At 38.0% G+C, this 16,466-nt stretch overlaps 3 protein-coding genes across 3 annotated transcripts; 2 read left to right on the forward strand and 1 right to left on the reverse strand.

Moving 5' to 3' along the window:
* The first annotated feature begins 1,611 nt into the window (after nucleotides 1–1,611).
* Nucleotides 1,612–7,686, forward strand: ttll9 (tubulin tyrosine ligase-like family, member 9). Its single transcript, XM_079588592.1, has 15 exons — nucleotides 1,612–1,695; nucleotides 1,745–1,888; nucleotides 2,059–2,108; nucleotides 2,896–2,988; nucleotides 3,083–3,194; nucleotides 3,313–3,498; nucleotides 3,578–3,646; nucleotides 3,763–3,853; nucleotides 4,141–4,181; nucleotides 5,042–5,129; nucleotides 5,242–5,300; nucleotides 5,386–5,582; nucleotides 5,685–5,798; nucleotides 5,900–6,021; nucleotides 7,257–7,686. Exons 2-15 carry the CDS (start codon nucleotides 1,853–1,855, stop codon nucleotides 7,325–7,327), a joined length of 1,329 nt encoding a protein of 442 aa, XP_079444718.1. The 5' UTR covers nucleotides 1,612–1,695; nucleotides 1,745–1,852; the 3' UTR covers nucleotides 7,328–7,686.
* fam217ba (family with sequence similarity 217 member Ba) lies at nucleotides 7,575–13,084 on the reverse strand. Its single transcript, XM_079588591.1, has 5 exons — nucleotides 12,755–13,084; nucleotides 12,423–12,615; nucleotides 12,231–12,336; nucleotides 12,081–12,145; nucleotides 7,575–10,297 (listed from the first exon to the last, which is right to left on the reverse strand). Exons 2-5 carry the CDS (start codon nucleotides 12,527–12,529, stop codon nucleotides 8,941–8,943), a joined length of 1,635 nt encoding a protein of 544 aa, XP_079444717.1. The 5' UTR covers nucleotides 12,530–12,615; nucleotides 12,755–13,084; the 3' UTR covers nucleotides 7,575–8,940.
* A 708-nt stretch (nucleotides 13,085–13,792) lies between these two features.
* Nucleotides 13,793–16,289, forward strand: ppp1r3da (protein phosphatase 1, regulatory subunit 3Da). Its single transcript, XM_079588023.1, has 2 exons — nucleotides 13,793–14,044; nucleotides 14,315–16,289. The coding sequence occupies exon 2, from the start codon at nucleotides 14,370–14,372 to the stop codon at nucleotides 15,276–15,278; it is 909 nt and encodes a 302-aa protein (XP_079444149.1). The 5' UTR covers nucleotides 13,793–14,044; nucleotides 14,315–14,369; the 3' UTR covers nucleotides 15,279–16,289.
* The last annotated feature ends 177 nt before the right edge of the window (nucleotides 16,290–16,466 follow it).

Genomic DNA, 16,466 nt, shown 5'->3' on the forward strand with positions numbered 1-16,466 from the left:
ACTTTTAGATATCAATCTGCATGCTGGACATTTGTTATGGCCATCTTTAGTAGCTCATTTGATAGTGAGTAAAACAGCTTTAGATTTAATGAATCACATAAAAAATAAAAAAAAACTGAACCGGAAGCGATGCAACCGTTTTACAGATATTTGTTGAGCATATAATCCATAATCCCCATACTGCTTTGGAGTAAAAAAAGGTTGAATCACTGATAGGCTATATCATTTAACTGCTGCCCATATTCTGCTCGACATGTTTATTTGTGTCAGATATTTAAAAAAAAAAAAAAAAAAAAGCTGCAAAGAATGTGTTGTCATATTACGTTCGTTTCACATTTTTAAACGTCATGCTTGTGCACGTGAAGATTGTCTTTCCTTGTGGATAATTGTATTGAAAGTATGCTGCTCCCTAGTGTACATTCATGATGTTTACACCAAGGCGAAAATATTTCCAGCATCATAAAATTAATTCCTAAAACTTCATTATTTTTTTTAATTATAAATCTTTATTAAGTCTTTACGATACAAACAATAAGAACACACAAATAGAGTCATTAATACAGAAACAACATAGTATAATATAATATAATACAAGAGCAGAACTCAATTAGCCTATCTTGCTTTTTTCACACACACAAAAAGAAAGAAGCAAGATCTGTAATATTTGTGAGATTTGTATAGTAGGGACATTATCTGAGTGTTGTTGCGGGGTTGTTCCATAAATATAATGTGGTGCGTTCAAGTCCTCCTGGGAAGTTCGTACGCACAATGTGGATAAGTTAAGTCGTGTTTACGACGGCTGGTGCGTTCAAGTCACTTTCGTCGGAGTAAGATAGCAGAGTACTTTCTCTTAATTAATTACACAAAAATACAGCGAGGTTCTTAAACTCTAGTTCTAGAAAATGAAGAACAAAGATTTGCATGAGTGTGCTTTGGTTTTTAATGTTTTTAGTTAATTTATGAAGCCACTGCAAACTTTATCGTTACATATTACATTGTTATTTTATAATGCTATCATATTCTGTGCAGGCAATACTGCGTTGTAAATAGAAAAGCCTGACAAGCTAAATACCTTGTATTGTGGTACTCCGCCATGTTTCTCAGTGACACGCCCACAACTCGTAAAGATCGGGGCTAGAGAAAATCCCGAGCTTCCCACTGGTATTTACGACATTGTAGTGGCGTTCAACTCGTAAATACGATACGAGATGACTTGAACGCACCAGTAATATGCGTCGTTGGCGGCTGTTTCTATGGTTTCTATGCAGTCCGCCATATTGGAACGGTCAAAGCCTGCAATATCAAAATACATTTCTTTTATATCTATGGTTTTCAACCGTAGTTAGACGCATAGTCGATTGCAGATCATGTATGAATATCAGCAATCGACTTTAGCAGATGACTTTGCTAAACTAACACAATACGACGAAGGCGTCAGCTAACACAACATTAAAAAGTTACAATACTAAAAGTAAAAACTAAAGGTACCATAGGAAAAACCTGTAATATGGAGTTGATACAAATAAAAACACAAACCAACACATTCTCACAAGTAAAAGGTTAAACCATTTCTTCGGGAATTTAAATATTTGTCTGTGATTTCACAACCAGAAACTGCACAAGGTTGTGGCATCGTACCGATAAGCAACCCGTTCCAAGATGGCGGGCGCGCCGACATGTCTGGAGGAGTGACCATAGACAGTGGGAGTGACCATCCCCCCAAACCCAGTTGGGTTGTTTGTTTGCTCTCAGAACGTGACTGCGGAATACTGCGAGGCGATTGGTCCGTGGTGGTTCCTATGACAACACATAGACTACAGTTCTAGTCTCACGCTGCTAAGGTTCCGCTGTTATGAGATGGTTAGTTTCTGACATGTCCAAGAATAAGGTAAGCCGGTGACGTTTGAAACTAAAATATATAACGTTACTGAATCACGTGTAATTGTGTGCTATACAAGAACCATTTCTGCACACTTTCTTTAAAATTAGCTCTGCATTGCAAAACTGTGTGACGCTCCAGCTGTAGAACAAAACAAAACTTAACGTTACTTTAAACAGCAGACAGCTGGACATAAAGGTGCCTACACTTCCCAGAGGAAAAAAGAAGGGTAAGTCTGTTAGCTTTTGCTTTCGAATACAATAACATTCATTCAATTGTATAGATAGGTACTTTAACGTTACCGCTCTACAGTTTGAGTTCAGTATGATTTAAAAAAAAGAAAATTATACTTTTATTCAGCAAGGACACCTTGAATTGATCAAAAGTGGCAGCAAATACATTTATAATGTTATAAAAGATTTACATTGCAAACAAATGACGTTCAAAGAATCTTACAAATCAAATGTATCACGGTTTTAACAAAAACACGTATCAGCACAGAAATCAGAACTGATTTCAACATTGACCATATCAATATTTTTTGAGCATCAAATCCATAGAAAGTATATAAAATCAGCATATTAGAGGGATTTCTAAAGGATCACGTGACACTGAAGACTGGAGTAAAGATGCTGAAAATTCAGCTTTGCATTATTAAAGGGATAGTTCACCCAAAAATGTAAAATCTGTCATTATTTTGGGTGCTCTATCCCTTTAATAAATTACATTTTAAAACATATTCAAACAGATAACATTTATTTTTAATTGTAATAAAATGTGACAATATTACTGTATTTGGGACTAAATAAATGCAATCTTGATGAGCTTAAGAGGCTTTTTTCAGCATTTAAGCATTTAAGCCCAATCTTTTTGTGGAGATGCTTGTACAAACTGCATTTTTAAAAAGCGTTTAATATTTTCTCTGAACTTCAAACTGTTGTCTGTGTGTAGGTATGTACATGTGTATGAATAAAAGGTAGTTGAACAATCCAATGTGGTTCATTTTCATTTTTCAGGGAGGTAAGGAGTTTTATACGGTACAGATGTGGCCTGACCAACACCATTCAGGATGTCCTAAACCAGAGACCAGGCTGGGTAGAGGTGAAAGAGTAAGTGCTGAGCTTTTACTGTGTGTGTTTTCGAACCCTACGGTATGTACAGTATCACCTCTGCATCACGCATGATTCATGTCTCTCCATACAGTGAAGGCGATTGGGACTTTAACTGGTGTGACGTTGGATGGCTGAGAGAGAACTTCGATCACTCGTACATGGAGGAACACGTGCGGATATGTCACTTTCGCAACCACTACGAGGTCAGAATTACGAAATTACGTCGTATAATACATTTACTGACCTGCAGAATATTGTGTATATTACAATCGAATGAAGGTGAACCGAATATAATCATGATTTATTTATATTTGTTTTTAGCTGACTCGTAAGAACCTGATGGTAAAAAACCTGAAGAGGTATAGAAAAAATTTAGAGCGGGAGGCTGGGCGTTTAGAGGCAGCCAAATGTGACTTTTTCCCACGGACGTTTGAGCTGCCCAGTGAGTATCACATATTTGTGGAAGAGTTTAAGAGAAGCCCAGGGAGCACCTGGATCATGAAGCCCGTGAGTGTTTGTAGCAGTACGATACTACCAAACTGATCATCAACGGGTCATCCATTGTAACAATAACTTCCTATCACAGGTGGCACGATCGCAAGGGAAAGGGATTTTTCTGTTTCGGAAACTCAAAGATATCATAGAATGGAGGAAGGTAATACAAATTTGACAACACTGAATCTTAAAATCGTACATTTCTTTCATTAGTTGCTCACCCTCATGTTATCCCAAACCTCTATGTTGTGTAACGGTGTATCCTGTTGGTTTTAGGATGGGACCCGCTCTGAAGAACAGAGAGATGAGGCTCAAGTTGAGAGCTATGTCGCTCAGCGATACATTGAGAATCCCTACCTCATAGCCGGTACATCCAATACATTTTTAAGGCCAATTCACACTGCACCGACAGATGACACTTCGTCAGGTTTTGCCGGATCAGTCTGTTACCCCTGTTGTCCTCTGACAGAGCTTGTTTTCACCGATTGATCGTTGAATCCATGCTTATTGAGTCATGGAGTGTCGTACTGTAATCTGGTGATTGTCCGCACATGTCGGCATCTGTCAGTGTAGTGTGAATTGGCCTTTTGCTTCAGTACTTTATTTGAACCTTTATTATTATAATTGCTGAACGTATTTTATCTCTACCACCAGGGAGAAAATTTGACTTGAGAGTCTATGTTCTTGTAACATCAGTAAGTAATATATATATATTTTTTTATTGCAATTTTTATTTCATAAATATGCACAGTGCTAATTTTTCGTTGATAAAGCACTTAAAAAATCATTATTTTTGCAATTGCACATGGAATTTAAGGGATAGTTCATCGAAAATGTTTAATTCTGTCATCATTTACTCACCCTCAAGTTGTTCCAAACCTGTAAGAGTTTCTTTCTTCTGTTGAACACAAAAGAAGATATTTTGAAGAATGTCTGTAACCACACAGTTGAAGGACCCCATTGACTTTATTGTATTTCTTCCCCCATACTATGGAAGTCAATGGGGCCCATTAACTGTTTGGTTTACCATATTCTTAAAAATATCTTATGTTTTATGCTAATAGAAATTCATACAGGTTTGGAACAACTTGAGGGTGAGTAAATGATGACTATCCTTCTAAGGTGCATTCACGCCATTTTGAAATTACAGCAGTTATGAGATTCAGACTTGTAAAAAGCTGAGTTTCTACACCAAATTTATTTCTACACCAATTTTTTTTCCAGCGTACCTGATGTCCCATTAAAAAAACTAGGCTATAAGTTTTGCAAATGCATAATTAATGCATTGTTATAACATAAATAATGCATTTGCAGGATGATTGTTACTTCTTGTATTGTGTTTTTTTGATTGTTGATTCCTCAAATTACACAGATTAATTTTGGGCATTCCAGTGTTGCCATATAAACGATATAATTCCAAGTCCTAGGATGTGAACAGCTCCAAGTACAATGTCCTGGTTGTCATCTAGTTATTTTGTAGATTATACAACATTATAAATGTTGCATTTTTTAAAACAAGACAGGCAATATCATAAATGTGATTTTGTTTTGGCAGTATATTCCATTGAAGGCCTGGCTGTATCGTGATGGCTTTGCTCGGTTTTCCAACACCAGGTTCTCTCTCAACAGCATAGATGATCAGTGTATCCTTTGCTATATATTTCTTAACTAGACTCTATTTTTATTTTACGCCCCATCGTACATAAACAGACATGGAATTCACTTGTTTATCACCTTTAACCTTGATGTACACAGACGTTCATCTTACCAATGTTGCGGTGCAAAAAACTGCTCCTGATTATGATCCTGAGAAGGCATGTTGAAAGTACACTATTATGTATGTTCATTCAAATAAACTTTATTAAAAAGCAGTAATCTCTGACTTTTACTCTATCCTAGGGTTGTAAGTGGCAGATGCAACAGCTGCGCTGTTACCTGACTGCTAAGCATGGTTTCGAGACAGTGCAGACTCTGTTTAAAGAAATTGACAACATATTTATTCGCAGCTTGCTTAGTGTTCAGAAGACCATCATCAATGACAAACACTGTTTTGAGTTGTACGGATATGACATACTACTGGACCAGGATTTAAAGCCGTGAGAATGCTTTATTTTGGACTTCATGTTGCTGATCATGAATGTAGGAATACCTTGCATTGCTAAAAACAAAAAAAATGACAGCAGTTTGCCATCATGCAGGTGGATAATTGAAGTGAACGCTTCACCCTCCCTCACAGCCAGCAGTCAGGAGGACTATGACCTAAAATACAGACTGCTGGACGACACCTTGCACATTGTAGACATGGAGGGCCGGTACGATTTGACATTTGACAAACTGACATAAAATTACACGGAAGAGAGTGGAGGATTGTCGATGTTGACACTGTTGTCCAAAACATTCTATTGTGCTTTAGTCTGACAGGCAAGGAGAAGAGGGTTGGCGGATTTGACCTAATGTGGAACGATGGACCCGTCTACACGGATGTCGGTCTAGAGGCCATGGGTTGTTCTTGCCTCGTGGCAAATACACACCTTGGTTAGTGTCTTTTACTGCCTAATTGGAGATATTGGCCTATAGTGCACTCAATGAGCCTGTTTCTGTCCATAGTTGAGCTTTTTGCCTTGTGAACACACTCTTAGGCATTTGTGAATTACATCCAGTTCAACAAGAAGTATATTCATTAACAATGCATGCATGATACTTTCTAAAAAATAGGGTACCAAATAGCGCTTTAAAGCTACACTGTGTAATTTTGTTGATTCTTGGCAAAAAACACAAAATTATATGTGCTCATTAATGTATAATTACTTCTACCAACTAATCAAGTATTCTCATAAGCGTAGAATCTGCCATTTATAATACATACGGGTGAGTCGCTCGAATGGCGGAAGCCATGTTGTGCCTCCATCTTGAAGATACATTAGCCAAAGAGGGACATACCTGGAAATTCAAGCTTCGCCTTTCTACACTCAGTGGCACCGTGACGAATGCGAGGGGCAGATTACTCACGACTGCCGGCAGATTTGAAATAATCCGGCCACCGTAGGAGTTAAAACGCCCTCAGAATGGGAGGGGCTAGAAAGTAATATTCAGTTGGTAGTCATATACAATTTCACCGCTAGATGGGAGAAAATCCTACACAATGTAGCTTTAAAGTCTCCAATAAGTAGTTGGTCAAAGCATTAGTTGCACCAAAAATGAAATTCTGTCATCATTGTCTTTCCTTCAGGTTGTTCCAAAACTGTACGACTGTATTCTTCTGTGGAACATATTTTATATATACAATGAAAGTCGGTGATCACCAAAACTGTTTGGTAACCAAAATATGTTCTTTGGTGTTCAGGTTTGTAATGACATGAGGGGAAATAAATGCTGACATTTTTTTATTGTATTTTTTTTAATTAACTATCCCTTTAAAGTTAAAAGCATTCAGGAGCTCAGGAATTCTATTAAATGAGCTGCTTTATTTTTCCATTTTATTTTATTTTACCAAAATCTGGTACAGTTTTAACCCCTGTGTGATTTTGTCATTGTCTACAAAATGTTGTTTAAAAAGATGTCATTGGTAACAGGGTTGCAAATAACATAACTACTCTTAATGATATATGCTGTTAAACATCTACGTTTTCTCTCTTATGAACATGGGATTTGCATCTTTATTGTTAAACAAATAATGGAACACCTATTTGTGGAAAGCATCACATCACATACAGCCTTTACTAATGTCCCCTGCAATAAGTCCAAACGCTTTTTGCACATTGTTTTTACAGGCTGTGTGAATGATCGCCAGAAACAGCTTCAACAGCTTCTAAAGCCTTTCCCAGGACAGAAGAGAACATGACAACATGCAGATGACATCTAATCAGTGTGACAAACTATGCATGACATCCCACAAATACCTACAATGCTTATTATATTCATCTAAGGATTCAGATGAGTGTAAATATAAGCATTTAAATACCCAGAAGAGACATTTTCATTTACTTGCTGAAAACTACACCGTCTGTCATTGTTTACCGTTTTATAATGAGTTTAATGAAATGTCAATGACGGTATCAATCTCTGCATTCAAATAAATACGTTAGACAGTCTCTGATGATGTAATGAAAATGGTTTATTTTGTATCTCATAAAAATAGCTGCATTCAACTCTACCAAAAAGTCTCAGCAAAATAAAAGCACGATGTGACAATGATAGGACAAAAGTAGATTTTTGTGTATGGATGTGTTTTTTTGCCTGATAAGGGAACTTTACAGTACATGACATCCAAAATGAACATGGTGCTACATACAATACATCAAGTATGGAAATGTGGTACTACGTACTGTATGGCCTCGACCTGTACCAACTTTCAAGTCATATGCATTACACATATAAAACTACAAAACCAATACCATCATTGTTCCTTAAAAAAAATAAACAAAACATGCTATATTTAGAGACATGAAGTTCAATGTAATCACCTGAAAAGTTCTCAAGAAGTAAACAAACATAGATAACCTTGTATCCGTCTCCATCGACACAAACCGCACCACAAAACCACCATCAATCCTAACATCACAGTTCAACTACATCTAACTCACTGAAAGTCTTCCAAAACATTCAAAGATAAATAATGCATTACACAAAACATTCTTATTTAACTCAAATTTCAAACCATTGTAATAAACATAAATTAGTTAATAAATAACAAGAAAAGAAGTCCTTGTAAATAGCACTTTACAAAAATACAGTCGTTACAAAACATTCATTATTCGTCTCAAAAATATACATTCTTTGACCAGTAGTGCTCGCTGCACAAAATGCCACACACTGACATTCTTAGCCGTACCTCCCTCAAATAAGAGATGTGTACATGCACACTGGATTTAACTACGTTGGTTTCATTTTCTAGAGGATTTGTGCGTACAGTAAGCAAAGATAACCTGCTTTTATGTTCTTAAGCAGATCAAATAAATATGTCCTGAAGGAATGCACATTGAAATATACTAAAATGATGAAAAGGCATGATTTCTACAGAGAAGGATATATTTTTAAGGGTGCGGTCACATTTACCGTTTCAACAGAAACCCATGCGATTTCACCTGATGCCGAACGGGTTCAAGTTATCATTAACAGAAAGCGCCTTAATTTGAAAGTTATGTTGAGTGCGTGAACACAATGGCCAATCAGAGGTGTTGAAGAATTCGTCAACAGCGCTCAAAATGCTAGAGGGAAATGCTGGTAGAGTCACATTTTTAAAATTTCAGTACCGACTTGGTACCGAAGTCGGTACTTTTGACAACGGACCTTATTCCCGCCAAATTTTGCTAATCTGACCGCACCTTTATCCTTTCTACATATAACTACTTTTACCTGCAATGATATTATAATTGTTTAATTAGCTCTTCTTTACAATATGCGAAATGGAAATGTTTTTGAGGCAACTGAAAATAGGCGTGAAAGGAGCACTAACTATTTGGCGTACTGAGCATTTCTCACTTTGCCATTAGTCTTGGTAGCTGATGGCACTTTTGCGTCGCAGCTGTCGGCGACTATTCTCTTAGTGCCAGATCTTAATCGTACTTCACCCGTTTCCGCTCTTGGACTATCCTTAACCATTTTTTTCCCTGGACCGCCACCTTCCCGCTTTAAAGCGGCAGGAACTCGCCTATCAACCCCTTCACATTTCGCTCCAGGTGGATCTTTCTGTTTCTCTGCCTCATTTGACCTCACAGTCTTTCCTTTCTTGACCGAAGAATGGGATTTGACATTCGAGTTAAGTTCATGAGATGCCCTGCGCACGTTACCCACGGCCTGCATGTGGTTCTGCTGAGCCTTTGCTGCCTGAGGACTGACCAGGTGCTGGTTTTTCGAAGTGGTGCGGTTATCGGAGGTGGAGGCCCGGCTTTCACTGCTGCTTCTCTTTTGGGTGTTGGCTGGAGGAGCTTTGCGCTCTAAAAGGGGACTGAGGCGGGAATGGCGCTGGTAGGCATACGATGAGCAAGTGCCGTTGCAGAGTGGGTAACGGATATGGCAGTGAGGGCAAACTAGGCGCGAAAGCTGTGTGGATGATGGGCTGCTCATTGAAGAGAAGAAGCCCCGCTGACCCTGCCGAAAGCTTTTCGGAGAGCTGAGGCGTGTCGGAGGAGCAGTGTGAGGCCTGGTCCGGTTGCTGTTTGCTAGGACACTGGTGGCATGAACTTTTGTTCGGATGATGGGCACGACTTGCTGCCCACTCTCAGCCTGAATGGTTTGTATCTGGTGCCACTCCAGCTGGAGGAGGCGCTCCAGATACTTCTCTAGCTGCCCTACGGGTTTTGGCCGGGGAGCCCTCTTACCCTCCGTGTTGAGGAAGATGGCGAGCTGCCTCAGGCTCCAGGTATTGAATGGAGGTGGCAGGAAGTCTGGGTAGCTGTAGCTGACATCATCGTCCTCCACCGACCTGGGTCCAGGTATGTCGGGATGCAGGTCCATGGAGGTGATCACCTCTGCTCGGAGGTTAAGGTGAGGAGGAGTGCAGGGAGAAGGCAGCACAGGGAGCCTCTCGGAGTCAGACAGGTCGCTGGCGCTGTCCGTGTCGTCCTCCTGGTGCTCCAAAAGGCGGAGTGACTCCAGATCAGGGACGTGATTCTTCAGGGCGAAATGCTGCAGCACTGGCTGAGGAGCCAAGGGCAGCGAGAGAGCACGACGGCTCTTCTCCAAGGCCACGTGGCTCAGTACCATCTCTCTACAGCACTGAGGCTCCAGCTGAATTTTCTGCCTCTCCGGTCCACGCTCGGGACATGACAGCTTGGGACGTGAAGGCCTCATGTCTGATTCTCCCTGTGTGCTACAGCAATAGTTCAAGTGAGATATTTTATTCATTTATTAGGGCTGGGTTGACAATATTGATTTTTCTACTTCAATGAAATGATAATGATTCTTAAATCCCAAGAATGATCTTTTAGTCTGTGCTGTTTTCCATTGATGCATGAATCAAATGTCATTATCTGTAGTGTGCCTCCCATCCAATAATCACAATAAGCTTGGTGATTTAGGCTAAACAATGTCTTTGCAGCTGACCTTCATTTGTAAAAACAAATAAGCAAGCCCAGGTTAGAAAAAGTAACGTGAAAAGAAACGTAACGCATTACTTTTCATAAAAAGTAACAGAATTAGTTACTTTAAGGAGTAACACAATATTGTAATGCATTACTTTTAAAAGTAACTTCATCGCTTCCTCTTTACTACTTGTTATAACAACAAATAAAAATTAATGAACATCAGAAAGTATGTTGAAAGAAAAGGTACAACTTTCAGTCAAATCTCTCATTGAGTGTTTCCACTGCCAAAAGACGTTAAAAACAGCTTGTAAACAATATATCACATAACTTTACGTTTACCTCAGGAAAACCATTCAATGACCTTAACATTTGTTACCTACAAAAAATACTCTAGAGAGGCACATTTTAGTAAGCACTATATTACATCTTGATAATATTTTTACTTAACTTGTTAGAGATGTCTTATTTAATGCATGTTTGAATAAATCTGTCAAGAAAACTAGTTATGACAGCCACAGTTTAAATGGTTATATTTCAGTAGAAACATCATTTAAAGGTGCAGTGTGTGATTTTTAGCGGCATCTAGTGGCGAGGTCACAAATTACAACCAACAGAAGTTATGGTGGCCGACAGGAAAAGATGTCGTTCTCTTAGACAGCAGAGAGTAGCCAGTTAAGCAATGAGGTTTCTTTACAAAGATAAATTAAGAAATTATGTTTACTTAATTATTCAGTACAACAATACGTTATTCCGAATATTATTGTTTCTTGTTTATCATTGTGTCAGTGTTTTATTCGCGGAGTTTAGCTAGCAAGAAGAAATAGAAGAAAAGTTTGTTCAAAATCGTTCTTTTTAGTAAACTCTGTGTACTCAAACAATGTTTTCAATGCTCGAGTTCATGTGTAGAGCCCCTGGTGATACGTCAAGCACAGTTTTATGTTGTGTCGAGCTTCCTTAGTGTTTTAAAAATAGCGATTTTGATGTTCTCTTTGTAGTGCCCCTAGCACTCCCATTCAAAAGGCATTTTGACCGAAAATGAAAATACGGTCAAACTTAAAAGTGGAGTTTCCATTCTAATTATACTTTTACACGAATGTTTGACTCGGGTAGATTAACAAAAAGAGCCTAGGTTCAATGTTGGCGAGAGTTATCCTTTAAGGGTGCGTGTTTGTCAACAACTTAGTTTTTATTAGTGTGTTGCTTATTATACCTAAAAATAAAATAGCAATTTAATTGAATCATTTGGACTCTGTTGTTAATTTTAACCTTTAATATTATAGTAATGTACCACTCAGTTTCCTACATGGTTTAGTTTTAATTTTTTTTTTTACCTGAAATATAACCAAATGAATCAATATCAAGTCTAATTAAACAGAGATTGAAATAAAATCGAATTGATTTGTGAAATCTGTGTCAATACCCAGCCCTAATATTTATCGCACAGCACTTGATTCTGATCAGTTAATCAGAGTTTATATTATTTATTTAAATAATATAAATAAATATTATATTATTTATATAAATAATTGTTATTTATATAATAAATTCCATATGCTAAGTAAAACTCACCCACGCAACTTGCAAGTGCCGCCAGTTGGACTCTTAGCTTTCTTTGGTTTAATGCCATTTTGGACCTTGGAAAGATTACGAAAACATATTCAAAATGCTGCAAACATAAATTAAGACGTTTGATGAATCTTAATGTTGCATATAACTTACAATTTCGGTTTTAGGCAGAGGATCCTTCTCCTGGCCTGGATGCAAGGACACTGTTTTTTTAAGAGGTTTCTTATTCTGGTTGACATATCCTCCTCTCTTATTATTGCTGCAAATAAAGCACATATTCTTAGTGAAATATATATATATATATTTTCTGTTTGATTTTAATTAAATTGCTCTACTCAAACTTACCTGGCAACAATCCCAGTGTTTTCTGCATTTTTCATTCTAACCTTCTCCTTGTCTGGCACCTTCTTCAGTGTCGCAGACGCAGTTCGTTCCTGCAGGATGGGTCCCATCGCATCAACACTATGAAGTGTACAGTCGCAGTTTCCAAGCTCTCAGCTGTGCCCCAAAATGTCCCATTTGTGAGCGCATACACGCACTGTGCGACAGAAGAGCATCATTGCAGATATGAAGCGAAATAACAGCGTCACAGCTTATATATTTTCCAGTTCACCAAAAATTAGAGCAGTCCATTAAACTGGGTCGAACAAACACATTTTTAACTGGGCAATAATCACCTTTGCATCTTGTTTATGAAATTCTCATCATCCTGCATTGAGCGAAACGCGTTGAAATCGCCGTTACTGTGCATCACTACAGCTCGATCAGACTTGTTTACCTGCTGCTTTGTATGTTCAAGCATCGTTGTCGTCGTGATCCTACGACTGGCATGATGGGAATTGAAGTTTATAACTGAAATACGGGAAGCTGGATCATTTCAACGCTGCCTGTTAAGGTTACTCACTAAACACGGCAAAAAACAAAATACGCGTAGGTGTATGAATCAAGAGGCTGCTATTGTGGTTGTGTAAATTCGCAAGAATCACCGTTTTATTAAAATGACCAGCAGTGTTGCCAGATCAACGGTAAACATCCTGGTCTGAAAAAAAAAAACTACCCGGAAAAAAAAGTAGTAGTGAGCCCTGTTTATTTCTGACTGGGTCTAAAAACATACCTCAAATACAATATGAAATCCAAATGGACCATTTTTGATGGAACATTGTGGTATTTATCATTCTGTTTTTACCCATCTGTTTTTGTCATCAGCATCATAGATCCTGCAAAGTTTTTTATATTTTCATTTTTTTTAATGTATGTACATTTTTAGCACTATATTTATTATTATATTACCCTTGCATCAAAAAAAAAAAAAAAAAAGTACGGGTAGTTAATGCTGCTGTGAGGGTGTTTCTAATACAGCGGCTGTGGAAGTTGACATCTTTCTGAATTCTGACTGCCGTTATCAATCTCTCTCTGTTTATATATATATTTTTACACTTTTTGAAAGTTATGAAAACACTATTGTGGAGTTTTTCTTTTGCTATTTGAGCAAATGGGAACACACAAATATATATTTAATGTAGTCTCTCATTCACCACGTTTACCTAGCCTATTTATGTCTTCTAAATATAAATGTTGTCATTGTTTTGGAGCACGCTAGCTTATAGATAACTAACATATCCATACTAAAAGCCAAAATTTCAATTTTGATTCATGTGGACTTTAAAAAAGACAAATCAGGTTATAATTATAATCGGCGGACATGGCAACCCTGAGACTCACAGCATTTCCCGAGTACAGCTGACGCAGTTGCCACGCCCCCTACCTTTGACGTCACACTCCTACCAGCTTTGCGCAGTATGCATGAAATGCATCGTATGATCGTATGTGAGTAAAATCACGTAGTATACCTCACCTTTGCACAGAGTTTGTGTAAAGCTCCTCCACATTATGAACGCTTGGTTTATAAAAATAGCGTCGGAGTATCTTCAGATGCGCCGTAAACCCAAACACGTCGGATTTTACTGGTGAGACAATGAAAACACGAACTTGAACTTCTTCTTTTGTTTGAATTTTTGTACAGAGCCAAAGTAATTGACTATATACTTTTGCACTGACACTGTACCATTTTAAAACATATTAAATGTATCTTGGATAAAAGTGAGCTGAGATTAAAGCAGTTAGTGAGCCTGCCATGTTTTCACAGCTGCACAGTATTACATATGGCAGACGTGCTTCTTTGCACTTACTCGAATATTTAATAAGTATTTATAACCTAAAATTGTTCTCATTTTCAGATATCTCTAAGTTCTCTGTGCAAGGTGCACTGGAAGGGAACTATTTCTAATAAACATGGCCTGGTCTTTGGGATATTGCCATAAAGACACACCCCTCGAAGAGATGAATGCTGACCTATTTTTTACCACTGTATCAGGTGGCTCAAAACAAAGTTCCACGACGATTTCCCAGGCCATGTCCCGCTCCAAAACAACAGACAGCGGGAGGAGGCCAGTTAAAATTCGTCCACCTAGCCCGAGAAGGACTCCGAGGCAAACCGCAGGCCGCAGCCTGTCATGTGAAGCCCCAACCAAATCCATCATCCAGAGGCGGACTCAGTCCCTTCCATCTCCATCAGAGAGAAGGAAGCTCAGTCGCAGAGCCAGCGTCCGGTTTGTGGACTCTTTAGGGTTGGACCTGGAAAATGTCAAGGTTTTCAAAAGCGGCGAGGACCCATTTGTCCCAGAGCATGTTCTCTTCCGACTGTTAATGAGTTCTGAGCTGGCCTCGAGTAAGAGGATGGAGATATCCCTGCCATATTTGAAACCCATGTTCCCTGTCCAGCCAGGCGAATGCTCAAACTTCACGGATCGTCTGTGTTTTCAGCAAGTATGTCTGGAGCGGGTTTTGTGCTATGAGCCTGGCATTATAGGGATCGTTCAAGTTGTAAATTTGGCGTTTGAGAAGGAAGTGAGTGTTCGCTATTCCTTCACAAACTGGAAGAGTTGCTCAGAAACCAAGGCTTACTGGGTCGCAAGCAAATCTATTTCAAATGGGCCCTGCTGTGACACTTTTCGATTTCATCTTCCCGTTCCTCCATTCATCCTTCACTCTGGGGCTGTGCTGGAGTTTGCGGTCTGTTATAAAGTAATGGGGACTCAGTTTTGGGATAACAATGGTGGGCAGAATTACAAATTAACCTGTCAGAGTTACAACCTGCCTGTGCCGAAGGAATGTGAAGACAGCATGATACACTTTATCTGAGGACACTGAAAGTCAGACGGAACTTCTTTTAGAGCACTGTTTTCACTTTTTCATTTTACTTGCAACCACCAGCATTTTCACCATGTGATATTCATTGCTGAGCTTCTGGAGGTCTTGCCATAGCACATTTCCTTTGTGAATAATATTTTGAAATATGAGATTTTTAACTAAGAACTGTTTAACTGGACTGTAGCACTGAGCGTATTACTGTGTGATGACTTTATAATGCAATAGATTCCAAAAGTGCCTTTACTGTATTTTTTTAAATATATATACATTTCAGATTTGCTCTTTTGTGTGAGGATTTTATTGGTACTATGTATGTAGTACATTTTCATAGCCTATCTTGTGTATATTGTAAACACAGATGTTGATGGAATAAATTAGGATGTGTTCATTGGAGATGGGGAATACCACTGGTTGAAAAATATTCAGTGATTATCTTATCACATTTTCCTTTAACTTCCAATAAAGCCATATTTAGACACAACATTTTACTTTTAAGTGTGTTTTATTATTATTATTTATTATAATAACTTTAGTTTGTTGCTGCCACCATCATTCCGTTTATAAAAACAAAATAATTTACAATATTTGACATTTGGGTCATTGACAAATAAAGCTTAAAAAAGGTGTTTTTTAACAATCTTTTCTAAACTGATGTAATGCATATTTTTGAGCCATGAAAAAAAATGTGTTTAAACAAGTTTCAGTTGTTAAATAACATTTCAAAGTTTTTAAATTCATTGTTTGACTTTGTATGTACTATGTACAACCAAATCAAATAGTTGTATGTATACTGTAGCCTAGTTGTACCACCTGAAATTGAAAGGTTACCAACCTCCCCACATACTTGAAATTAGCAGTTTTACCAGTATTTGAGAGAGATCTACAAACCTTTTCAATCCACCACAAAGATCAGTAGAGCTCCTCTGGATAATGCATAATCTTTACTGTTATCACCTTGTCAATTCATAATAAAAGAGCCATGTATGCAGTTGTGCCACACTGATATTTGAGAAAATATATAAATTGATGAACAAACATTTTTCAATAATCTCAACAGCTTCAAAACTACTGATATTTATTTAAAATGTTTTCAGTTTTTAATTGTTTCATTTATTATTAAGACACCATTTTAAATAGTTTAGTCGGTTCGTTTGTTCGGATAAGATAACAAAACATAAA

This window comes from Phoxinus phoxinus (assembly GCF_949152265.1).
Source record: "Phoxinus phoxinus genome assembly, chromosome: 18".
NCBI classification, from domain to species: domain Eukaryota; kingdom Metazoa; phylum Chordata; class Actinopteri; order Cypriniformes; family Leuciscidae; genus Phoxinus; species Phoxinus phoxinus.

Coding starts and splice junctions, on each gene's coding strand:
- ttll9 (XM_079588592.1), top strand. CDS start 1,853: ATGAGATGGTTAGTTTCTGACATGTCCAAGAATAAG. Junction 3,195..3,312: donor ACTTTCGCAACCACTACGAG/GTCAGAATTACG, acceptor ATTTGTTTTTAG/CTGACTCGTAAGAACCTGAT. Junction 3,499..3,577: donor GCACCTGGATCATGAAGCCC/GTGAGTGTTTGT, acceptor TTCCTATCACAG/GTGGCACGATCGCAAGGGAA.
- fam217ba (XM_079588591.1), bottom strand. CDS start 12,529: ATGGGACCCATCCTGCAGGAACGAACTGCGTCTGCGACACTGAAGAAG. Junction 12,337..12,422: donor AACACTGGGATTGTTGCCAG/GTAAGTTTGAGT, acceptor CTTTATTTGCAG/CAATAATAAGAGAGGAGGAT. Junction 12,146..12,230: donor CTCTGCCTAAAACCGAAATT/GTAAGTTATATG, acceptor AATCTTTCCAAG/GTCCAAAATGGCATTAAACC.
- ppp1r3da (XM_079588023.1), top strand. CDS start 14,370: ATGGCCTGGTCTTTGGGATATTGCCATAAAGACACACCCCTCGAAGAG.